General features: G+C 39.2%; 1 protein-coding gene and 1 pseudogene across 9 annotated transcripts in view; both read left to right on the plus strand.

Annotated features, from left to right (window-relative positions):
- Positions 1-26,639, plus strand: part of CACNB2 (calcium voltage-gated channel auxiliary subunit beta 2) — a 357,975-nt gene that overhangs the window by 323,113 nt on the left and 8,223 nt on the right. For all 8 annotated transcript variants that reach the window (XM_084868414.1, XM_084868415.1, XM_084868421.1 and 5 more), the window contains 4 exons: positions 2,746-2,826; positions 3,302-3,360; positions 12,263-12,372; positions 25,384-25,535. In XM_084868414.1, the coding sequence (XP_084724540.1) occupies positions 2,746-2,826; positions 3,302-3,360; positions 12,263-12,372; positions 25,384-25,535 (402 nt within the window). The remainder of the gene's footprint in view (positions 1-2,745; positions 2,827-3,301; positions 3,361-12,262; positions 12,373-25,383; positions 25,536-26,639) is intronic.
- On the plus strand, positions 20,356-21,173 carry LOC311612411 (small ribosomal subunit protein uS5-like; annotated as a pseudogene). The gene has a single exon. The product of its transcript is annotated as a small ribosomal subunit protein uS5-like (transcript).

The following is a 26,639-nucleotide window of genomic DNA, read 5'->3' on the forward strand; positions in this document are numbered from 1 at the left end:
TTTGCCACTGGCCAACCAAGACACTGCAGTGATGCGCCTCATGCCCTGACCGAAAACTAGCAAATCCTGAGCTCTCTTTACTCCAGACAAAGTCTGGTTCCTTTCAGCACATTTTGTAGCTTCAAAGCTATATTTTTGAAGGAGGCCTCCCCAGCCATTTACATTCCTTCCCTTCTTTTATACCCCACTTTCCGCAGCCTATTCCGCTGTCTCTATAGTCACACTTCCTAATGTCACCATGTCCTACACGACCCCGGTATATCATGGCACACAGATGCTGAGGAAGACCTACTCTGTTCTCCACGCTCCACATCCTAAACACATTTCCTCTGCACACAGTATTTTGCTCTGTGGCGAAACTCTGACCTCATCAATGAGGTGTCAGATACTGAACTGTAAAGTTGTTGTTTTTTAAATAAATTACAGTTATGTTAAGACTTGAGCACTCCAGGCTAAAATTAAAACTCCTGGATCTTTTTTTTTGTGTGTGTTAATATAGAAGCCCCAGCCCATCTCTTGTGGTCCTATCTTCTTGTCACAGAAAAAGTGGCAGATAATGCAAAATCCTAGAAAGCCACTGTTGCTGAACTGCTCCCGGCTTCAGCGAACAGTGACATGAACTAAAACCATGGTAGTGCAGATAAGATTTTTTAGCTCTCCTTACTCTGAAATTCCAAAACTTTAAAAATGTTTATCACAATTTTTCCACTGAAGAATTTGAACAATATAAGGTGAACAGGAAAGAGTAGGTAAAAATGATGTCATGATCACCAAGTACCAATATTCCATCAAATAAGGTAATTTCTGTAGCTCCCTTATTGACTGAGAAGCTGACTGATTGCCAGAATTGGGTAACCCTTTGCTAGCTGGCAGTCACAGATCGAAGGAAACAAAGACCTATCAAATAATGGGCCGCTTAATACTTAATGACTTGCAATAAAATTTCTTAGTAGCTGTTACTAAAATGTATGCAATTTTTATTCCTAATTACACTGCTGGAAAAAGAATTCTCATACTTCATTGTTATAAAGACTTGGCTTCTAAACATTTTCAGAATGATCCCAGGTAGTACAACTGAAATAATTTAACAAATATGCTTATGATGCCTTCGGCACTGGTATTCATTCTTCTTATGTTATTGATTGTGTGGTCAACTTAGAGAGCAGAGTTCAAAAACAGGAAACAGCCTGAGAGTCAATGATGAGAGTGTTCTCCGTGTTTTAGGCTGCTTTTAGAGTGGTGCTTGTGTGGCATTTGTGCTGTCACTGTATTATGTTTGTCTTGTTTGATTTCTGTTTAAAAATGTATTCTACCTTTATTATGGCTTTTAAAATTAATCTTGAATACTAGACAAGATTTTAAGCAGTAAAATTTGACAGCACAATCACAGTAATATTTCCTCCCCTTTTGAGTATATTTACCTATGGCATTAGCGAAAGCTCAGCTGAAAGCTTTCAAATTTGAAATGGTTTTTAATTTCCCTCATAAGCAAATTAAATTTGGTCAAATTCAGAAAGTTTGCAGTGAGCAATTTTAAGCAGCAATAAGATGTTCTGGAGCAACAGGCTGATGCAAAAATTATATTCATTTGCACATCACTTTATCAGATTTTTAAAACAGTTTAAAGAATATTTTTCTGTTGGTCTGTATTTTTTTCAGATGCTCTTTAATGCAGAAAAATTCATATCACAGTGATTTGTTTACTTCAGGTCTACAACCTCATATCTCTATTCTGCATTAAAAGATGTCATTTTGGGAATCAGTGTGTGATAGTTTTACTATCAAAATAGCCATTTTTTATATAATCAAAAATTAGTGGTTACCTGATGTTTGGAAAAAATTTTGATTTTGATTTTAATTTTGATTATGTTATTTTAAGCAGTTAAGCTGAAAAGGTTTGAAAGTTTTAGAAATTGCTACGAAGTTTACCTCCTCCCCCTGGAGGAAGACATGGATTAGTTATGTAACAGAGACACTACTTGGCACCCCTGAGAAGCATGTTAGAGATGCAAGTGAATGATGAACTTTTTGAGGCCACAGAAGCAGGCTCGGTTATCACACATTGTCCACCTTTCCTCCGAGACACATAAACCTTTCTTTTTAGAAACCAAAAGTCCAACAATATCAGCCATAAGCTATGGATAGGAATCCGAATTACTGTTTACTGAAACAAGCATACCTGCTAAGTTAAACTCTTAGAGTAAAATGGGATTTTTCAAGTATTTGGTATGAGTTACAGTGTTTTGAAGTTAGGTTTTACCCAGGTAAGACAAACACCTAAGACACAAAGGTAATGAAACCTTTCTTTTCTCTATACTTAACCATGTTAGGTCTGGCAAATGTGGCTCTTCAGAAAACTCCAATGCATCTGAAAAGCAATCTTAACTTCCAGTCAAGCCTAAAGCACCTATTCTGCATGAGGCATGTTTCTATCTGTTCTACCAACTAGTTCTCATTCAAAAGCAGCACCTTCTGCTTTAGGAACTCATCTGTTAGTAGCATTTCTTAAGGAGAGAAAAAAAAATGTAGACAATTCAATAACCTGAAATCTTTAGAAAAATAAACCGACCAGTCTTTGATTGGGTTTATTTAGAAAAGAGGCAAGTTAATAAAATAATTTTAAAGAAAGAAATGTCTGGAAAGCCAGTGCCTCATATTACAGAGTTTGGAAAGAACAGGCTTTACGTAAAATGCTTATGTTCCCCCTGCCTGTTAACCACCTGACGTCCTCTCCTATCTCTGCAGACAGAGCACACGCCTCCCTATGATGTGGTGCCTTCCATGCGCCCCGTGGTCTTGGTGGGCCCTTCCCTGAAGGGGTACGAGGTAGGTAGCTGCTGTCTGCAGCACATCTGACCTTTGTGTGCTGAACTGCTTTGTGACCCCACCTCTCTCTCCAGACTTGAATTTAGAACTTAAAGAGGTCCTACCACAAAGCATGGTGTTCTTCAACATGTGCTATACATTGCTTCCTGTTGTGTCCTATTTTTATTTTTCATGGCTGTTGTTCTAGAGATTTCTGCTAGCTACAGCTTACTCAGCCTGAGGGAACCAGGAAAGAGAGGTGACTGGAACCACCGTGGTGTCATGTGTTATCATTAAAACATCAGGATAAATTCAGGGAACTTTGACTTTTTAATTGTCATTGGATCAGAGCTCAGAACAGAAAAATTTGTTCTCACGTGCTACTTTTTCCAAATGGGAAGCCTGGGTTTTCAGACATTCTTAAGAAGAGTAAAATAGTTTTATTGTAATGGTAATATTTTTATTGTCTCCTAACTTATTGCTTCCTCAATTGCAGGTCACAGATATGATGCAAAAAGCATTGTTTGATTTTTTAAAACACAGATTTGAAGGGCGGTGAGTATTTCAGAATCCTGGGTATTGTGGGTTTTGTCTTGAAAAATGGCGGGACAGGCATGTGATCCCAAGAGAGCTACCCTCTGAGGTCTATGGGGTGACAGGAAATAAGTTTATCCAGTTCAGTCTGATGCCATAAATATTTGTCATATTTGCTCGGCACTTCCTCAAACCTGGATAATACATCTCATTGTTCCTGCACCTACATCCAGAGGCTGAATTTGGCCAAATGCTTTCTGAGTAGTCTCACCCCAAATTCACGGTCAGCTGGCCCTCATCGCTGCCCAGAGTCATGATAAATATCCCTCTTCCATTCACTTTTCTACTCTTCTAATAACGTTCATGCCAGCTCCTCTCACCTCAAACCTCTAACATCTCCTGATCATCTTACTGTCTCCATGAATTTGCTTCCTATTTCGCTGAGAAAATAGAGACAGAGAACTTCCAAGAGTTCCCATCACCACACATATTCCCACTTGCATTTTTGCCTGTGTACCTGCTTTTCTCTTGTTACTGTTAACAGTGGTCAAAACCACCAACTTGGATGCTAGGCCCAATCCCCCATCCCCTCCCCAACAGCCATAACAACCCTTTCCTCTCTCCTCAATATTATAAGCATATACAGTGTAGTTCCTTCAACAAAAAAAGTTGATCTCATTTTCCCTCTAGCTGTCTCATTTTTCTCCTTTTCTTTATAACAAAATTCCTTGAACAAGTTATGTGTCCATCACTCAACCAAAGCTAGTCCTGTCAGTGACCCTCACAAGGCTAGTTCCCAAGTGAATCTGTAGCCCTTCTCTTAATTGACATGGTGAAACACATCTCTTTTAAATTCTTTGTTTGGTCTCTGGAACCACACACACACACACACACACACACACACTTTCTTGTTATTGGTTGATTCCTGTATGCGCCCTGACCAGGGATTGAAACTGCAACATTGGTGTATTGGGATGATGCTCTAACCAAATGACCTACCCAGCCAGGGCTGAGAAACGCAGAGATGTTGAAGCCACTCACTGTCTTTGCCTACAAGGAGCCCATGTGTAAACCATAAATTAAAATCTCAAGCAGTAAAATATAAAGCAAATGAAAAGGCAGCTCAGCAGATGTGTGTCCAAGGTACAGGAAGCATAAACAGAGGAAGGGTTAACACTGATTTAGGGATGTCAACATCCAGGAAGAGTTTTAAAATGGAACCTATGATTTTACCACCAAGTGAATTAGGAATATAAGGGGCATGCCTACCAGATGTGACACAGCATATATGAGAGGCAAGCTACTTAACATTCCTCAAGTCAAGTGTAGGCAGAGAGTGACTGGTAACAAGGCCGGGCCATGTCTGCTGTGTCATGTTAATCTTCTTAGACTTACTCCTTTTTCTCGCCTCTTCTCTCCCCTCAACTTGCTTGTATAAATCCTTATTGAGCATTAATCATCATCTCTGTGCCAGGCATTATGAGGAGAAAAGCAGATAGGACCTTACGTACTTACAGTCTATTGAAAGGCAGCCTGGAATCAGATAACCAGTGGGCGCTATAGTAAAGGTTAAGACAACTTCTGATAGGAGTCTAAAGTGGAAACTTCAAAATACAGGGCTGGTGAGTATTTCTGCATTGTTAGCAAGGTACGTGTGCTGCCTCTCTTCTCCACACTCCTTTTCTTCTTCGATCCTAACAATACAATAGATGGTATCTGTAGATTTCAGTGTTTTTTTAGATTTCTTAATACAGTACTTTCTCCTTTGACCACTCCTGCTTCTGCAACCATTTTTCTAATTTATATTGACTTTTGGGAGGGGAGGCAAGGACAGAGGGAGAAATTTTTATAGGACAAGTGTGGTTAGTAATCAAGCAAAGGACTGAAAGAGACAGAAAAGGAAAACACAGTTCAAGGTATAAAAAGGCTTTATGATAAAAGTCTACCTAACCAAATGTTCTTAATTAGACATTTTTGTTTTCCATTGCTTTATGAAATATATTTTATTTTGTGCCAAGAAACACAGCTTCATTCTTGGGCCTTTGGCTTGGTCCCGGGCTCTCAGGCCAAGTATAAAAGGCATACCTCTAATTGGGCCATTTAGCTTTCACTTCTTTATTCTTGGCTCTGTCATCTATCACAATTTGGAACTGTCCCATGAGCGTGCACACTCAGAAAATTCTGCTAGGCCAGGCACCACGCTCTCTGTGACAGAGGTAACCTGCTGCCCTTTCCAAAATGCCAAAGATGGGGAAACGAGATGGAATTTCCTGACTTCCCACTTCGGTTTAAACCTGAGTGCGTTTTTAATTTGGAAGATAGATTCCAGCCATAGGGTGTATCTTGGACCCGTGTTATAAAGTATCAGCCATTCAGACTGGTTTCTTTTAAGAAATGCATAAACAAAATATCTGCATGTTGTATCAATCTTTTGTTTCCGGCCAGAAGTAATTTCCATATGGCTTTATTAATGGACCCACCTTGGCTCATGTTGACTCATAGAGCTGGAGTTCAACTTTCTAGGCCTTTGACCACAATGAAAGATCATCCAAGGAAGTAATAGAGTCTATAAGGCAGAAGGCAAAAAGCCATAGAAATTTTAACTTTTTTTTTTTTTTTTTTTTAACTCATGGCAAGACCTTCAGAGTATCTGAATCATTAAATATATTCGCTTTTGGCAAGCCAAGGTAACAACAGAGGGTGGAAAGTCAGCAGAAGCATCAGGAAAAAGTAAATTACTCATGAATTATCTATTAAATAAACTAAATGTATCCAAAATACATAAGAATTCATGCAATTTAACTAAAGTAAGATAAACAATCCAATTAAAAAATGGGCAAACCTCCAACCTTGACCATCATGGGCCTTCACTCATGTACGGGTAGTGTCTGCACCCCTTGGAGTCATGCTGACAAGCAGTTGAGACCAGGGTCTCTGGAGACAATTCTGGTTTCAACTACATTATATTGACATAGAAGCTGTCCTAGGCAGATGGCCATTCCATTTTCTTTTTAACAAAATGTTTGTGTTGTTGCACAATTCCCTGCCCCTTGTGTGGGTCCCTGGGTGTGTGGGGGGCATCCTTGAAGGCAGGAGGCTGGATGTTGGCACCCGAGGATTTGAAGGCGTTGTCCTGACTTGCCTTTTATGTCACACTAGCTTCCATGGTTATCTTCAAGTACAACTTTGCGTGAATTGTCATGTTAAAAGATAAAATAAACAAAAATGGGGAAAGGACCTAATAGACACTTCACTAAAGTGAGCTTTTGACAAAATCCTCAGTCACTGATTATCAGACAGATACAAAATAAAACAACAATGAGGTATCCCCTCACACCTGTCAGAATGGCTACCATCAACAAATCAACACACAACAAGTGTTGGTGAGGATGCGGAGAAAAGTGCACTGCTGATGGGAATGCAGACTATGCAGACACTGTGGGCAGTATGGAGTTTCCTCAAAAATTAAATATGTAACTGCCATTTGACCCAGTGATCCCACTTCTAGGAATACATTCTAAGAAATCTAAAACACTAATCAGAAGAAAAAAAAAAGTATGCCCCTCTATATTCATAGCAGTGCAATTTACAATAGCTAAAATCTGGAAATAGCCCATGTGCCCGGCAGTAGCTGAGTGGATAAAATGTTGTGGTACCTTTACACCCTGGAATACTATATAGCAATAAAAAAAGGAAGCTCTCTTACCCTCTGAGACATCATGGAGGAACCTGGGAGAGCATTATGCTAAGTGAAAATAAGCCAGTCAGAGAAAGTCAGGTATCATGTGATCTCACTCATATGTAGAATCTAATGAACAAAATAAATGTTGGACCAAATAGATTGAGACATTGAAGAATGGAACAGACTGATGAATCTCAGAGGGAAGGCAGGGTTGGGTGGGTAGGTGGGTGGGAAGTTATCAACCAAAGAACTTATATGCATATATGCATACCCCATGGACACAGACAGTGGGGTGGGGAGGCCTGGGGCGAGGGGGTGGAGGCAGGCTAGAAGGAGTCAATGATGGGGGGTGGGGGACATCAGTAATACTTTCAACAATAATTATTTTTTAATAAATAATATTTTTAAAAATTAAAACCCAAGAGGAGCAAATATGAAACAAAGTGTTGGTGATGAAAAGATTCTAGATAGGAATCTTTTCTGTCCTTAAATCTATTTGTGTTCATTTGCGGCAGCCCTGGGAGTTGTCACAAACAGGACCCTAGTGTTAAAACAGCATTGAAGGGCGCCAGGGTGAAGAAGAGATGGCAAATCATTCTTTCTTTGTGTGAACAGAGTGGCCCATTTACATTGCATGACCCTCATCATCTGTGGCATGTAAACAAAACAATTTCCCAACTCACCCGGTAGGACAAGGACAGGTAAATTAGCCAGGGAATCGGGGACGAGGAGGAAGGCTACTGTTAGTGATGAGTTCGGTTGTCCTTGCAGTGTTGTGAAAATGTCAGCTCTTGCCACTGAAGTGTCTAGAATTCATACCGCATTGCTGTAGGGATATGTACATATTGAAACTGGTGTGACAGGATCTTAATCAAAATTCAGTAATCCTGGGAAACGTTACATCACTTTATTTGGTGGAAAATTGTCTTGGATGTGAGATAACTCCTCCTAAACTAGTGCTGTCTACCTCGGTTGCATATTAGTATCACCAACAGTGTTTTAAAAATGAAATAAAAAGCAAGGGTTTATATTCCACCTTTGTGACTAATTGCAACCAAATCTCTAGGGCAGGACCTCATGTAACTTGAAACGCTTATATGGCAATTTTGAAGTACCAGGAGGGTTGAAAACCACTCCTCTAAACTGAATTGTTCCCATAATTTTGCCTAATGACTTTCAAGGTCTTTTTTTCCCGGTGGAAATTCAAGTAATGACAATTCCCCAAGCATAAGTTAAGGAGTTGAAATAGTGTGGTAGCCTGTCTCAGGCAGCTCACACAGCTTGTCACATAAGCAGGTCAGTGGACACCCGGCTGGACAGCACCACGTGCAGAAAGGAGAAAGCATGGGGACAAAGGGAGTGATGTTACAGAAACCCTGTCCTTCTGCTGAATGGGGTCAGGCTTGAGACACTCCTGTTTTGTCATCACTGTAATTCCAGGATAGTGCCCAAGCACGGCAGCCTCTTTAGAGACACAGGACTCAGATTTGGTCACCAGCAGTGCTTGGGTCCCCCTCGGCTGCACTAGTACATGCCCTGCGGGCACCTCAGGGGCTCACTCTTCCCTCTGCCTAGAAGACCCTGCCCACAGCATCCACAGGGCTCCATGGTTGCCAGAGGTGGGATAGAGGCAGCATTGGCCACAGAAGGGTAGCACAGGGGAACTTGGGGAGAAATGGAATTATTCTGTATCATGAAGGTGATAGTAGATATGACACTCCATGAATGGTCCCAACTCACAAAGGGTCGACTTTAGGACACATACATTTTTTTGCAAAATTCAGCAATCCCTTTCTACATTGTCCCAAATGCATTCCTCTGCCAAAGGCAACCAATGTTAACTGCGTTAGCTGGTGTTTTTGGTGTTTACTCCTTGCCTCTCAATAACATACTTTATTTGCTACTTAAGATTTCAGTCTTAATCATTACCCATTGACTTCCCCCGTGAAGAATATGTAACTTGCATGCACAGTTCTCTCTCTCACACATACCTGCATACATATCTCATTCTCTAGTCTCTCAACAGTTAAGTTGGTATTTTTGGCTAGCTCCATTTTTTAGTATGTATTGTAGCCATGTAAATAATACATCAATAATACATGTCATGCACTGTGATTACTCTTTCCTAAGTGTTTGTGGTACTATGAGATAAATCCTTTTACCTTTTATACTTAATTTTCTATATATTTGGCACTAATTCAGCCCCAGATTCTCCCCAGCTGTCTGAATCTCCTCACAGGAGATTCAGATGCACCAGGTGGTCTCTCACCTTTGTCCTTGGCTGGGCTGCTACCATCTGGATGGGTGCCCTCTGTGCTGGTGCACATTCGCCATTCTGGGACATTCTTTGTCACTATCTTTGGGATTGCTGTCACCTTTCCTTTTGGAGCCCTTTCTCCTAGTTCCCTCCATCTCTTTCAGGGTTTACCCTGTCATTTCAGTCAACAACATCGTCTAATAGTTTCCCTAGAAAGAGTACATAAAAAAAATTTTTGAGACCTGAATGTCTAAAAATGTCTTTAGCCTTGGCTAGTGTGGCTCAGTTGGATGGGCAAAAAGGTTGCTAGTTTGATCCCTGGTCAAGGCATATGCCCAGACTATGGGCTCTATCTCTGGTCAGGGTGTGCAGGAGGCAGCTGATTGCTGTTTCACTGTCACATCTCCCCACCCCCCCCCTCCTTTCTCTAAAAAATAAATTAATTAATTAAATATTTTTACAATATAAAATGTTGTTATTCCACCCTTACATTTAACTGATAGTTAAAATGGTGATGGGATGCAGATTGAAATAATTTTCCCTCAGAATTTTTAAGGTTTTTTGCTCCATGGGACCTGTTTTTTCCTCTGGAAATTTTGCTTTGTCCCCAGTGTTATGAAATTTATGTATATGTCATCAACCTTTGTGCTAGACCCTTTCAAATTGGAGAAGTCACTCTTAATTCTGGATTTTTTTAAAAAAAAAATTAGTTTCCTGTTGTCTGTTTTTATTATTCTCTTTTTTGTGGACATCTTACTATTTGGAAGTTGAACTTCTAGATAACTCTAATTTTCATACTTTTCTTCTATTTTCCATCTTGTCACTTCAGTTTTAGAAGATGTCCTTAACTTTATCTTCTAGATCTTCTTTTGTTTTTGTTTCTTTTTATTTTTATTTATTAAGGTATTACATATGTGTCCTTACCTCCCTTTTGTCCCCCATCACCCCATTCATGTCCTCCCTGGTGTCTGTCCATTGGTTAGGCTTATATGCATGAATACAAGTCCTTTGGTTGATCTCTCCCCTTTACCCCCACCCTTCTCTACCTTCCCTCTGAGGTTTGACAGTCTGATCGATACTTCTCTGTCTCTGGTTCTATTTTTGTTCATCAGTTTGTGTTTTTCATTATATTCCACAAATGAATGAGATCATGTGATATTTATCTTTCTCTGACTGACTTATTTCGCTTAGCATAATGCTCTCCAGTTCCATCCATGCTGCTGCAAATTGTAAGAATTCCTTCTTTTCTTTTTTTACCATACCATAGTATTCCACTGTATAGATGTACCACAGTTTTTCATCCACTCATCTGTTGATGGGCACTTAGGCTGTTTCCAAATCTTAGCTATGGTGAATTGTGCTGCTATGAACATAGGGGTGCAAATGTCCTTTCTAATTGGTGTTTCCAGTTTCTTTGGATATATTCCTAAAAGTGGGATCACTGGGTCAAATGGGAGTTCCATTTTTAGTTTTTTTAGGAAACCCCTTACTGTTCTCCACAGTGACTGCACCAGTCTGCATTCCCACCAGCAATGCACGAGGGTTCCTTTTTCTCCACATCCTGCCTGCATCTGTCATTTGTTGATTTGTTCATGATATCCATCTGTATATAGAACCAAAAATTGAAAATAAGAGCTAATCAGAATAGCTAGCTCTTCTTTTTAATTTTTGTTTCTACTGTTATATATTTAATTTCCAAAATCTCTTTTTTGAAATAGGTATTTTTGTCCTATATATAGTTATACTCATTTCTTAGCTTCCAACTTTTAATGTTATTAATAGTTTTATTTTGGTCTCTCATGTGAGAGGTTTACCTAAGAATGCCTAGTGAATGTTGCTGTGCTCAGATTTAAGAATGGGACTTGAAATGATCAATTAGAAATTGTGCCCATAGGTGGAGCTTGTCAACTTTATTTCCTTGCAGAATAACCTCACTGGACAATCTATGTAGAAAACCTCCAATGTCATTATCTTTGGGTCTTTCCTCTTTGGAGGTCAGATTCCCCAGATGAAAATGTTCCCTTTATAATCCTTTCTTTTCCAAATAATATGTCTTCTCGACTCTGTCTTGGGTCCCCTCAGAGACCCTCTGTTTCATTGCCTGTAGAGACTAAACCAGCACATAGGGAAAGGATGGTCACCTGGTGACTTGATGTAGCAGACGGGAGGTGGAGGGCTCTAACTCTGAAACACTTCTAACTAAACCTCCTGATCCTAGTCTCCCTTTCACCTTCTTCAAAGGTATTGTGACCCTTCTAGTTTTCCCCACACCTCTTCCTACTGCTGGGTGAAATATTCAGCTTTCTCCATTCTAAGTAATTTGCACCTTTCTAGCTTTCAGATTTTGTTGTTCTCATTTCTACCCTAACCAAAATGACACACACACACCCCAACTACTGTCACAACACCCTCTGTGTCCTCTTCACAACACTCATCTTAATCTATAATTACTTTATTAATTTATTTTCTTCTTTATTGCTGATCTCTGCCAGTTGATTCAGCTCTCTGAGGAAAGACCATGTTAAACTTGTTCTTACTCATTTTCATGCCAATCACAGCATCCTACTTACGGGAGGGCCTATAACACAAGGGCTGAATATGGCTCAAGGAGCCTGGGTTCAAATCCCAGCTTTGTCATTTTTGGTTAATATGTAACCCTGAATGAAAAACCTACCTATGGGGCATTTTCTTCATCAATAAGAGTAGTAATGATAATAAACCTCATTGCTAGCGTTTTGAGGATAATTTAATGAGATAGCACCAGTAATGAGATAATGTTTAGTACATGCCTGGCACTTAGTAAAGAACCAATAAATGCTAAGTGTCACAGGATAAAAATAATGACTGAGCAAGTACCCTTTTTTTGTTTGAAAATATGGCCATAATATATATATTGTATACTTAGATAAGTTTGAAGTATGTATTTCTGTCCCTTTTTATTCAATTAATAACCTCGGGGTCTTATGTTACTTTTTTCCCAACAGGATATCCATCACAAGGGTCACTGCTGACATCTCGCTGGCCAAACGCTCAGTGTTAAATAACCCCAGTAAGCACGCAATAATAGAAAGGTCCAATACAAGGTCAAGCTTAGGTAAGTGTGCGCTGCTTATGAACTTAAGCTATTTCAACACTTCTCCCTGAGGCTGCCAACGAGATCTAACAAGATGGTAATTCCATGTGTCATAGAGCTGAGAAGAAAGAGACATGTGTTGCCAGGAGCTAGTGCTGCGGTCGCAGTGATTTCATGGCATGAGATATTTGTTATGATAGTTGTGAGTTAAAAATTCCACAGTCTGTCAGCACGAATGTTTTGGTTGTGGTTGTTTTTACTTCTGTGAGCTTCAGTATCTACAGATTCAAAAAAATTCCTGGCTTTGCATGATAGGGTTTAGCTGGGGAGAAAAGGGAGAAGGATGAAAAGAGATTTTAAACAATAGGCTTCTGAAAAACATAGATATTTTACCTTGGTTAAGTGGATGGTTTTTAAAAGAGAGAGATGGGTTAGGTAGCTAATAAGTAAGAGCATCATCCCAATATGCCTTTGCGAGTCCTGGTCAAGGGACATACAAAAATCAACCAATTAATGTATTAATAAGATCAATAAGTGGAATAACAAATTGACCTCTTTCTCTTCTTTACCCTTTCTCCCCATTTTTCTTTCCACCCTAAAATCAACAAAATTTTTTAAATGTTTTTTTAAATCTCTATACATAAAAGCCTAAGCAACCAGAATGACCAGAATGACCAGTTGCTATGATGCACACTGACCACCAGGGGGAAGACACTCAATGCAAGAGCATTTTATTTTGATGTAGTCCCACTTATTTATTTTCTCTTTAGCTTCCATGGCCCTAAGGGCAGTATCAGTGAAGAAGTTCTTTTGGCATATCTCTGAGATTTTGCTGCCTGTGGATTCCTCTAGTATTTTTATGGTTTCCCATCTTATATTTAAGCCCTGTATCCATTTTGAGTTTATTTTTGTGTATGTTGTAAGTTGGTGATCTAGTTTATTTACTTTGCATGTATCTGTCCAGTTTTCCCAACACCATTTATTGAAGAGACTGTTTTCATTGTATGTCCTTGCCTCCTTTGTCAAATATTAATTGAACATAGTGGTTTGGATCAATATCTGGATTCTCTATTCTGTTCCATTGATCTATATGTCTTTTCTTTTGACAGTAACAGGCAGTTTTGAGAACAGTGGCTTTGTACTACAGCTTGAAATCTGGTATTGAGGTCCTTCCTAATTTATTCTTCTTTCTCAAGATTACTGTGGCTTTTTGGGGTCTTTTTATAATTCCAGATGAATTTTTGAGAGTTCTTTCTAGGTCTGTGAAATATGCCATTGGTATTTTAATGGGGAGTGCATTGAATCTATAGATTGCTTTGGATAGTATGGACATTTTAATTATGTTGATCTACCAACCCATAAACATGGTATGTTCTTCCATCTGTTTATGTCTTCCTCTATCTCTTTTCTCAGTGTCCTGTAGTTTTTCCTATATAGGTCTTTAGATATCTTAAGTTTTTGGTGCCATGGTAAATGGGATTTTTTTTAGTCTATCTTTCTGTAAGTTCATTATTGGTGTATAGAAATACCATAGATTTGTTGGTGTTAATTTTGTATCCAGTTACATTGCTGAATTCATTTATTAAGTCTATTAGTTTTTTGATGGAGTGTTTTGGTTTTTTTATGTACAATATCATGTCATCTGCAAATAAGGACAGCTTTACTTCTTTTCCAATTTGGATGCCTTTTATTTCTTCTTCGTATCTAATTGCAATGGCTAATAGTTCCAGTACTGTACCAAACAGGAGTGGTAAGGGTAGGTATCCCTGTCTTGTTCCTGTTCTTAGGGGAAATGATTTTAATTTTTGCCCATTGAATATGTTGGCTGTTGGTTTATCATATATAGCTTTTATTATGTTGAGGTATGATCCTTCTATTACCACTTGTTGAGAATTTTTATCAAGAAAGTGTGTTGGATTTTGTCAAATGCTTTTTCTGCATCAATTGATATGACTATGTGACTTGTTTCTCTCAATTTGTTTATGTGATGTATCATGTTTATTGATTTGTGGAAATTGTACCATCCTTGCATTCCTGGGATAAATCCTACTTGGTCATGGTGTATGATCTATCTGATGTACTGCTGAAGCTGATTTGCTAGAATTTTGTTGAGGATTTTGACATCTATGTTCATGAGGGATATTGGCCTGTAATTCTCTTTCATTGTGCTGTCTGTATCTGGTTTTGGTATTAGGGTGATACTGGCTTCATAGAAGGAGCTTGGAAGTGTTCCTTCCTCTTGAATTTTTTGGAACAGTCTGAGGTGTTTAGGTTTTAGTTCTTCCTTGAATGTTTGGTAAAACTCTCCTGTGAAGCCGTCTGGCCCCAGGCTTTTGATGACTGCTTCAATTTCTTCCATAGTTACTGGATTATTGAGCTGTTTAGATTGTTCCTGATTGAGTTTTGGAAGGTTATATTTTTCCAGGAATATATCCATTTTCTCCAGGTTGTCCAGTTTGTTGGAATAGAGTTGTATTATTTTTTTTAAATATCTTTTTTATTTCAGCGGGGGTCTGATATTTCACCTCTTTCATTTCTGATTTTCTTTATTTGGGTCCCATCTCTTTGCTTCTTGGTGAGTCTGGCTAGAGGTTCATCAATCTTGTTTTTCCTTTCAAAGAACCAGCTCTTGGTTTTGTTGATCGTTTTTTATTGTTTCTTTGGTCTCTATGTCATTTATCTCCACTCTTATCTTTATTATTTCCTTCTTTCTGCTTACACTGGGCTTTTCTTTAGATATCTCCCCTATTAGAAGCCCGTTCCACAATAAGGGGACACACCAGCCCAACAGCCCGGGGCTTCTCCTTATAAACACCGCCCCGGTCCTCCAGCTTCTGAATTTCTTCATGGGGGCTCATCCTATCCCCGCAAAATCTGATATTTTTGCTGTGCGGTGGTGCGCTCCTTTGAGTCCAAGTGTTCGCACTGCCTGGAACTCAGTGTCACTGCTGCTGTGGATATTCAGGCCTCTGACAAGATCCACTTTTCCTTTAAAGATGGTCAGATTTCCCCGTCCAAGCCCATAGGTAGCTCCAGGAGGGGACCCAGCCGCAGTGGGGGCTGCCAGGTCAGGGGAACCCTGTCTAGTAGTCTCCCACCTTCTCCTGGAGTTTAGCTATCCTGTAGCTTGCTAACAAACACTCTCCGTGCGACTCTCAGTTGTTCTTTCTTTCTGCTCCAGGACAATGCTGGGAACGTGTCTGTCTATTCTGCTGCCATTTTCTATACCTCTACCTAAAAAAATCCATATATTAATATCTTGGCAAATAAAATTTATGAACATATAAGGAAATGAATTATTTTGTTTTATCAGTTATCTGGATTTTATTTAATGAACACTACTATATTTATAATCAATACAAAAAATAATTGTGCTCAAACCACTGAACCAATGAAGTTATTATTTTTTAAATTGATTTCAGAGAGGAAGGGAGAGATAGAGAGAGATAGAAACATCAGGGATGAGAGAGAATCATAGATCAGCTGTCTCCTGCACATCCCTTACTGGGGATCTAGCCTGCAACCCAGGCATGTGCCTTCACCAGGAATCAAACCCTGATCTCCTGGTTCAGAGGTCGGACATGAAGTTATACTTAAAGTGTGGAATTCTGTGACTGTGTGAATAAGTTGTCAATAACTAAACACATAATGAAAATCTTTGTGACCAAAATATTTTTATTATAATACTGATGATATATAACATTATATTACTTTCATGTTTTCAAGATAAAGATTATATGTTGTGAAATGATCATGGTAAGAAGTCCAGTTACCATACATCACCTTACATTGTTATACATTTTTTTTGGGTGTGATAAGAACTTTTAAGATCTACTCACTTAGGAACTTTCAAATATACATACAGTATCATTAACTATAGTCACCATGCTATACATCACATCCGTAGGTTTCTTTCTTTTATAACTCGAAATTTGTGGCTTTCGACCTCCTTTACCTATTTTGCTCACCTCCCACCCCATACCTCTGGCAACCATCAATCCAGTCTCTGTATCTATGAATTTGGTGTTTTGGGTTTTTAATTTTATTATTTTGAGTTCCACATCTAGGGGAGATTTATCACATATATAGTATTTGTTTTTCTCTGTCTGACTTATTTCACTAAGCACAATGCCTTTAAAGTCTATCCATATTACAAATGGCAAGAGTTCACTCATTGTTATGGCAAAATAAGATTAAATATAAAATATACACATATATCACATTTTCTTTACCCATTTCTCCATCAATGTACCCTTAGGTTATTTCCATGTCTTGGCTGCAATGAACATGGTTAAGTTAGTGTTTTCCTTTCTCTCAAATACCCACAAGTAAAACTGAAGGATCATATGATAGTTCTATTTTTAATTTTTCGAGGAACCTTCTTACTGTTTTCTGTAGTGGCTGCACCAATTTACATTCTCATCAACAGTGTACAAGGGTTTCCTTTTCTTTACATCCTTGCCAACACTTGTTGACTTTATTTATTTGTAATATGTTTTATTGATTTCAGAAAGGAAATGAGAGGGAGAGAAACATCAAGATGAGAGTGAATCATTGATCGGATGCTTCTTGTACGCCCTACACTGGGGATTGAGCCCGCAACCCAGATATATCCCCTGACCAAAAATCTAATAATCTAACCGTGACTTCCTGGTTCATAGGTCAATGCTCAACTACTGCACCATGCCAGCCAAGTGATTTTTATTTTTTTAATCCTTACCCAACATTTTTGTTTTAATCGATTTTTAGAGAGAAAGGATGGTAAAGGGAGAGGAAGAGAAAGAAACATCGATGTGAGAGAGAAACATCAGTTGCTTCTGGTATATGCTCTGATTGCGAATTGAACCCACAACCAGGGTATGTGCCCTGACCAGGATTCAAACCTGAGATCCTTCAGTGCACAGGATGACACTCCAACCAACTGAGCCATAACAGCCAGGGCAACACATGTTAACTATTTTGTAATAGTCATTCAGATATGTATGATGTAATAACTTCCATGGTTTTGATTTGCATTTCCCTGATGATTAGTGATGTCAAACATCTTTTCAGGTAACTGGCTACCTTATGTCTTCTTTGAAAACATGTCTATTCAGAGCCTCTGCTGTTTTTTGCTATTAAGTTGTATGAGTTCTTTATAAATTTTGGATATTGACCCCTTATCAAATATATGATTTATAAGTATTTTCATTTCAGATTTTCTTGATGGTTTCCTTTGTTGTGCAAGTTTTTAGTTTGATGTAGTCCCACTTTTTTATTTTTTATTTTAGTGTCAAATTCAAAAATAAACTGTTAAGGAACTTACTGCTTATGTTTTCTCCTAGGAGTTTTATATTTAAAGGTTTTATTTTCAAGTTGATTTTTGTGTATGGTATAAGATAGTGGTCCAGTTTCATTCTTTTGCATGTGGCTGTCCAGTGTTTCCAACATCATTTATTGAAGACTGTCCTTTCCCCATTGTATAGTCTTCCTTACTGTGTCAAAAAGTAGTTGGCTATATATGTATGGGTTTGTTTCTATGCTGTTTTACTCCATTGATTTTATGAGTCTTTTTATGCTAGTACCACACTATTTTGATTATTATAGTTTTATAATATAGTTTAAAATCAGGAAACATAATGACTCTAGCTATGTTCTTCTTTCTCAAGATTGCTTTGGCTATCTTTAGGGTCTTTGTGGTTCTATACAAATTTTAGAATTGTTTGTTATATTTCTGTGAAAAATGCCATGGTATTTTGATAGGGATTGCACTGAATCTATAGATTGCCTTAGTAATATGAACATTTTAAAAATACTAATTCTTCCTATAAGCACAGACTATCCTTCCATTTATTTGTGTTTTCAGTATCATCAGTGTCATAGGTTTCAGTGTAAGGTCTTTCACCTCCTAGGTTACATTTATTCCTATTTTATGCTTTTGCTGTAACTGTAAATGGGAGTTTTCTTAATTTTTCTGATAGTCTTAATGTGTAAAAATGTATCCAATTTCTTAATATTAATTTTATATCCTGGAACTTTACTGAATTTATTAGTTCTACCAATTTTTTTTATAGTCTTTAGGGTTTTCTACATATAGTATTATGTCATCTGCAAAGAATGACAGTTGTAATTCTTTCTTTCCAATTGTATGCTGAATAGCACTGGTTAGGACTTTACATACTATCCTATATAATAAAACCTGCAGGGACCATTTTAGCTTAGTGGATAGAGTGTCGGCCTATGGACTCAAGGGTCCCAGGTTCGATTCTGGTCAAGGGCATGTACCTTGGTTGCAGGCACATCCCCAGGGGCTGTGCAAGAGGCAGCTGATCGATGTTTCTCTCTCATAGATGTTTCTAACTCTCTATACCTCTCTGTTCCTCTCTGTAAAAAATCAATAAAATATATTTTTAAAAATAAAATGAACAAATAAAATAAAAATAAACCCTAATATGCAAATCAACCAACTGGAAGAACCACCAGTTGCTATGACTTGCCCTGACCATCCGGGCACAGGATGCTCAATGCAGGAGCTGCCCCGAGCCCACAGGCCCTGACCAGCAGTGGCAGCACGGGACTGGGCCAGCAAGCAGGTGGCACCAGGCCACCAACCAAGGCAAGTGCCAGCAGGAGCTCCCCAATCACCCTGCCAGTCGCCCCACAGAGGGAGGCGCCTGGTGAGGAGGAGGGGCCAGCATGTGAATACTAGGCCAGCCAAGGTGAGTACTAGCAGGGGCTAGGATTGCCCTGCTGGTCACCCCATAGATCGGCTCTAATCGCCAGCAAGGCCTAGGGATCCTATAAATTTTGTGCACTGGGCCTCTAGTGTTGAATAAAATTGCAAGAATGGCATTCCTTTCTTGTTTCTAATCTTAGAGAAAAGGTTTTCAACTTTTTACCTTTGAGTATGATGTTAGCTGCGGGCTTATACAATTTCTATCAATGTTTATAATAAATATTAATTTAGATTATAACTTAATTACTCGGGGTGAGTAGCCAGATATAAAAAAAGGACCAATTAGAAACTAAACATACACTGAATGAAATAAAAAATATTATACAGAGACCCAACAGCAGACTAGAGGTATGCAAGAATCAGGTCAAAGATTTGAAATACAAAGAAGCAAAAAACACTCAACAGGAAAAGCAAAAAGAAAAAAGAATCCAAAAAGTTGAAGATAGTGTAAGAAGCCTCTGGGACAACTTCAAGCATACCAACATCAGATTTATAGGGAGTGCCAGCAGAAGAGAGCAAAATACAGAAAACCTATGGGAAGAAATAATGACTAAAAACTTCCACCACCTGGTGAAAAAAATAGACTTACAAGTCCAGGAAGTGCACAGAACCCCAAACAAAAGGAATCCAAAGAGGACTACACCAAGACACAAAATTAAAATGCCAAGGGCAAAAGACAAAGAAAGAATATTAAAAGCAGCAAGAGAAAAACAATTACCTACAAGGGAGCACCAAAAGATTGTCAGCTGATTTCTCAACAGAAACTATGCAGGCCAGAAGGGAGTGGCAAGAAATATTCAAAGTGATGAATAGCAAGAACCTACAACCAAGATTACTCTACCCAGCAAAGTTATCATTCAGAATTGAAGGTCAGATAAAGAGCTTCACAGATAAGATAAAGCTAAAGGAGTTCACCACCACCAAACAAGTAGTATATGAAATGCTGAAAAGTATTCTTTAAGAAGAGGAAGAAGAAAAAAGTAAAGATAAAAATTATGAACAACAAAAACATATCTATCAACAAGTGAATCTAAAATTCAAGTGAATTAAAAATCTGAGCAACAGAATAATCTGGTAAATACAATATAATCAGGGGCATAGAATGGGAGTAGATTGGTAATTCTTAGGAGGAAAGGGATGTGAGGGATATAGGAAGAGACTGGACAAAAATCGTACACCTATGGATGAGGACAGTGGGGGGAGGTAAGGGCAGAGGGTGGAGTGGGAACTGGGTGGAGAAGAGCTATGAGGAGGAAAAGGAGAATCAATTGTAATAATCTGAACATTAAAAATTTATTAAACTTTTAAAAATCCCTAGAGGAAATCTATTCTCCTTGCCCATCAAGGAATCTGATATCATTGAGTTTTACTTGAGGGATGAGGTGTTCAAGATCATGCCTGTGCAAAAGCAGACATGTGCCAGCCAGCAGACCCGGTTCAAGGCATTTGTCACCATTGGGAACTACAATGGACATGTTGGTCTGGGTGATCAGTGCTCAAAGGAAGTAGCCACTGCCATCCGTGGAGCCATTATCCTGACCAAGCTCTCTATTGTCCCTGTGCAGTAAGGCTACTAGAGGAACAAGATCAGCAAACCCCACATGGTTCCTTGCAAAGTGACTGGCAGGTGTGACTCTATATTGGTGTGCCTCACCCTTACCCCCAGGATTACAGGCATTGTCTCAGCCCCTGTGCCTAAGAAATTGCTGATGATGTCCGGTATTGATGACTGCTACACCTCGGCCAGGGGCTGCACTGCCACCCTGGGCAACTTCGCCAAGGCCACCTTTGATGCCATCTCTAAGACCTCACCCCGGATTCTGGAAGGAGATTGTGTTCACCAAGTCTCCCTATCAGGAATTCACTGACCCACTCCCGAGTTTCTGTGCAGAGGACCCAGGCTCCAGCTATGGCCACCACAAAATTTTATACAAGAAAAATAGTGATTTAAGCCTGCTTTAAAAAAATTTTTTTTTAAAGATCACCTTAGCTGGTTTGGCTCAGTGGATACGTTGGCCTGTGGACTGAAGAGTCTCAGGTTTGATTTCCTGTGGCTTGGTCCCCTGTGGTGGGGGAAGAGGAGGGAGAGTGGAGGTGGCATGCAGGAGATAGCCAATTTTATTCATTTTCATATTATATTGGGTCGGCAACTAAGTAATTGCGGATTTTTTAAAGAAAATCAAAGACAATTTTTTCATGGAACTAAATAACTTTATTCTGTAATGTATTGCCCATTTTGATCAATGACCTTTTGCCATCTTTCAGGCAGCATCATAATCCCACGTTCAAAAAACTTCTGGTTTTTATTAGCAAAAAACTGAATCAGGTACGATTTGACATCATCATCATTATTGAAATTTTTACCATTCAAGGAGTTTTGTAAAGATCGAAACAAAAAGTAATCAGATGGTGCAAGGTCAGGACTATATGGTGGATGTGGCAAAACATCCCAACCAAGCTTCATTAATTTTTGCCGAGTGACCAAAGATGTGTGTGGCCTTGCATTGTCAAGATGGAATACAACACCTTTTCGATTTGTCAATTCGGGCCGCTTTTCTTCAACTGCATTGTTTAATTTCATTAGTTGTTCAATGTAGACATCAGAATTGATCGTTCGGTTGGGTGGTAAGAGTTCAAAGTAGACAATTCCTTTGTAATCCCACCCAACTGATAACAAAACCTTCTTTTGATGAATATCAGCTTTTGATGTTGTTTGAGTTGGTTCACCTGGCCTGCTCCACGATCTTTTCCGCTTGATATTGTTGTAAACAACCCATTTTTCATCGCCAGTTATGTCGTTTTAAAAATGGATCATTTTCATTACCTTTCTTTAGCAAATCGCAGCTACTAATGCGTTGCGTTAACTGTGATTCTTTCAGTTCGTGAGGAACCCATGTATCGAGTTTTTGAACATAGCCAAGTTGTTTTAAGTGATTTTCAATGCATGTATGTGATACATGAAGCTTTTCTGCAATCTCACGTGTTGTACTGTGACAGTCTGAATTGATTATTGCTTTGATTAGGGCGTCATCAACTTCAACTGGACGACCAGAGCGTTTTTCATCTTTGAGTGAAAAATCACCAGAACGAAATTTGGCAAACCAATTTTGACACTGCCATTCTTTTAAGGCTTCGTCACCATAAACAGCACATAACTTTTTATGAGCTTGCGATGAGTTTTCCCTTTGCGGAAATAAAAAAGCAAAATATGACGAAAATGTTCCTTTTGATTTTCCATTTTTCAACGAACGCCAAACGAAAACTACAAAACAGATCAAAAAACTTTTTTTACTGATTAACAGCTGAATAGCCAACTATCAAATAACAAAATGTGTTTTACATTTGTACTACGTCTGCAAACCTAAAAATTCAACTGAAGCCATATATGTGTGAAACCCGCAATTACTTAGCTGCCGACCCAATAATTCTCTCTCATTGATATTTTTATCTCCACCGCCCCATTTTCCTCTCTGACATCAATGAAAATATTTTTTCAAAAAATTTAAAGATCAACAGAGAAGAGTTAAACAATAGTATCAGTAATGCTTTAGAACATTATTATGAAAGGAATGAACAATACCATTTTTATTTTTAAACTGTTATTTGAGGTAATTTAAATGAATATGAATGTAATAAGTACACAGGACGTAAGGTACTCATCACCCATATTCAACTATCATCTATTCATGGCAAAATTGTTTCCTTTCCAGTCCTCCCATTCCTCCCCAACTGTGGATTATTTTGGAGCAAATCACAAATACCATATGATTTTATCCTACCTAATAAAAGAGTAATATGCAAATTAACCATCACTCAGTTCAAGCCACGCCCAGCAGCCAATCAGAGCGAGTATGCAAATCAACCCCAACCAAGATGGCTACAGCCACAGAGAGCAGTTGAGAGGCTTGGGTTTCCCCAGCAACACAAGCCAAGCTTTTCACCTGCCCTAGCTGGCCTAAGCCTCCACTCAAGGCTACAAAGTTTCAATTATATAAGATACATGAACCCCAACAGAAAAGGCAGCAGACAGAGTGAACAGGGGGCTTGGCTCCGCTCCAGGTTACAAAGTTTCAAATTGTAGAAGATAAATTCCAGATAACAGGGCCTCCGCTTGGGTTGCCGGGGGGGGGGGGGGGGGGGGGGGGGGAGAGAAGGAGGTTGGCCTGCAAACCACCACAGGCCCCTCGCCCAGGTTGCCCCACGCCCCAAGGGAACCCCCACCCTGATCCAGGACACCCTCAGGGCAAATCAGGTGGCCTCCACCCATGCACCAGGTCTCTATCCTATCTAATAAAAGAATAATATGAAGATTGACCATCACTCCAACACACAAGATGGCTGCCCCTATGTGGTCAAAGATCCTGCCCTTATGTGGACACAAGATGGCCACCACAAGATGGCCAGCAGGGGAGGGCAGTTGGGAGGGACCAGGTCTGCAAGGGAGGGCAGTTGAGAGGGACCAGGTCTGCAAGGAAGGGCAGTTGGAGGCGATCAACCCTATAGGAAAGGGCAGTTAGGGGTAGCCAGGCCAGCAGAGGAGGGAAATTGGGGGCAAACAGGCTGGCAGGGGAGCAGTTAGACATCAATCAGGCTGGCATGGGAGTGGTTAGAGGGTGATCAGGCTGGGAGACAGAAGTGGTTAGGGACAATCAGGAAGGCAGGCGAGCAGTTGGGAGCCAGCAGTCCTGGATTGTGAGAGGGATGTCCGACTGCCCATTTAGACCCAGTGGGATCGGGTCTAAACAGACAGTTTAACATCCCTCAAGGAGTCCCAGATTGGAGAGGGTGCAGGCTGGGCTGAAGGACACTCCCCATAACATGCAGGAATTTCATGCCCCGGGCCTCTAGTCTGTAAATATTTCATTATGTATTTCTAAACAGTAGACACTCTTTATTTAAACCATACATCACTCTTACCTTAATATATCCCTAAATCGTCTTTCCACTCAGCACCTATTTCCCAGTTGTCATATTATATAGACTATATATATTTTATCATTTTCATATTATAAAAATATGTATTACTATTCTTAATTCAGGATCCAAACAAAGTCCATCCATTGTGATTAGTTCACAGGTCCTTGAGTCTCTTAATCTGATTGTGTGTGTGTGTGTGTGTGTGTGTGTGTGTGTTTCCTTGTAATTTTTTATTTGGAGAAACTGGGTCACTTATTCCATAGGGGTGCAATGTGAATCATTTATGTGATTGTCTGTTTTCTGTGGGGTTTTTTTGTTTGTTTGTTTTTTTATAAACTGGTAGATCCAAAAGCTTAATTTTTATTTTTAGGTCTGGAGACTTATTTTTTTCTGTAGGTCCAGGGTCTTATGGAATTGACTCTTCATGATTGCAGTGGGCAGCACAAGTTACGTACTATGATTCATAGACCTGTGCTGCCTAGTACAGGAGCTTCTCTGGCTATTTATTTTTAAATTACACTTTTCCAATTTAGTTGCTTGTTCACACCAGCTACATCTCACATGCTCAATAGCCACATGTGGTTAGCTGCTATCATACTGGCCAGCGTTGAAATAAAGTATTTCTATCATGACAGAAAATTCTACTAGATAGTTCTGTTTTAGACTTGTGGAGATCCTGGAGACATAAATGAATTGAGTGAAAAATTTTTGGTGTTCAAATAGATTTTTATATGTTTTATAAGTTTTCTGTATGTTTTATAACTCATATTTGTGTAGTGCTGCCTCTAATAGATAACTGCCCTTTTAAATCTGAATATTACAGGACCATTCCTTTGTTGGTGGAAAATATGATTAGTGTGTTCCTAGACAATTTTATTATAGAGACTAGTAATGTCTCCCCTAGTGTACGTTGTATTTTAGGTTGTTAATAAAAATATGTAGGCTCCATCGTATTCAGAAAGTATAAAATAAGTGATAAACACAGGTAAGCCCAGACAGTGAGAGGAAAGCTGGTGATGGTTGCTAGTGTAAAGTGGTCAGAACCACACATAAAAGTTATCTGTTAAGTTTCTATTATATAACATTGTTATGACATGAAATCCTAGAGTGGAGTTTTGCATCACAAAAAATAAGTCAGCAGAGGGAGCCAAAAATGTTGACTCTCTAAAATACTATTAATACTGGAAGTAAATGTTATAGCAAACTAAAAGAGGAATTCCCTAACTTTGTAAGGTGTTATGAAGAAAATGCTTTTATCAGCTCTACTGCCTATAAATATTAACCTAATGGCTGACCTACATACCTTCCTGTTAAAGAAATCATGTACCATTTTATTTTATCAATTTGCTCTAAAAATATTGTGCTTTAAGTAAAATCGATCTCTGCTTAACCTTTTACAGCGGAAGTTCAGAGTGAAATAGAAAGGATTTTTGAACTTGCAAGAACATTGCAACTGGTAGTTCTTGATGCAGACACTATTAATCATCCAGCTCAACTCAGTAAAACCTCTTTGGCCCCTATTATAGTTTATGTAAAGATTTCTTCTCCTAAGGTAAGTGGGCTTGCTGTTTGCTCTATAATCCAAGTTTGCCAAAACGTTTATGTTATTTTGCAGTTACAACAGACTACATCTTTATCCATCATAGAGAGTTTGAAGAGATGTTTGTCAATTTTTAAGATTCATAAGAAGCCAAGCATGATTATTAGTTTCATGGCTTAGAACAGATGATTCTCAAAGTGTGGTAAAATCCTGGGGGTCTTCATACACTTTCAGAGAGTTCACAAGGTCAAAACTATTTCCATAATAATACTAAACACCATTCACCCTTTTTACACTTTTGATGATGGCGCAAAAGCAATAGTAGATAAAACTACATGTGTCTAAGCATGAATTAAAATTAGGGTACCAGACAATACTAGCAGTTAAAAAAAAATAAAATAAAATAACCAGTTTCACTTAATTTTATTAAATACTAGAGGCCCAGTGCATGAAATTTGTGCATGGGGGAAGAGGTTCCCCTCAGCGAAGCTTGCACCCTCTCAAATCGGGGACCCCTTGGGGATGTCTGATTGCCGATACCTGTGGGATCGGGCCTAAACTGGCAGTCAGACATCCTTCTCGCAATCTGGGACCACTGGCTCCTAACTACTCACCTGCCTGTCTGCCTGCCTGATCACCCCTAACTGCCTCTGCCTGCTGGTCTAGTTTCCCCCAACTGCCCTCCTCTGCTGACCTTATCACCTCCAACTGCCTCTGCCTCAGCCCCTACCACCATAGCTTTGTCCAGAAGGAAGTTGCACGTCCAGAGATGGCCAGTTGACCCAGTCTAATTAGCATATTATCCTTTTATTAGCATAGATATATTATATAGGATAGGATTGCTTAAATGGGGGGAAAAGCCATTTTCAGCAGGAGGAGATGCTCTTGGCAGATAAAAATACGTAATACATATATCTGGACTGATAGCCAGCCATATGCACTATACTGCCAAACAGGTTATTAAAAAATTGAACAGCTTTCTTACAACTTACACCTAACAGCTGTTGTCCTTAAAACCCCTCCTCAGCCCCCACATTAGGTTCTGCCTTCACAGTTCACCCAGATTAGGTCCTGACTGGTCAGTTTCTATGCCAGTCAGCGTCAAAAGCTCCACCT

This window comes from Pipistrellus hanaki (assembly GCF_964339955.1).
Source record: "Pipistrellus hanaki genome assembly, chromosome: 1".
Classification (NCBI taxonomy): domain Eukaryota; kingdom Metazoa; phylum Chordata; class Mammalia; order Chiroptera; family Vespertilionidae; genus Pipistrellus; species Pipistrellus hanaki.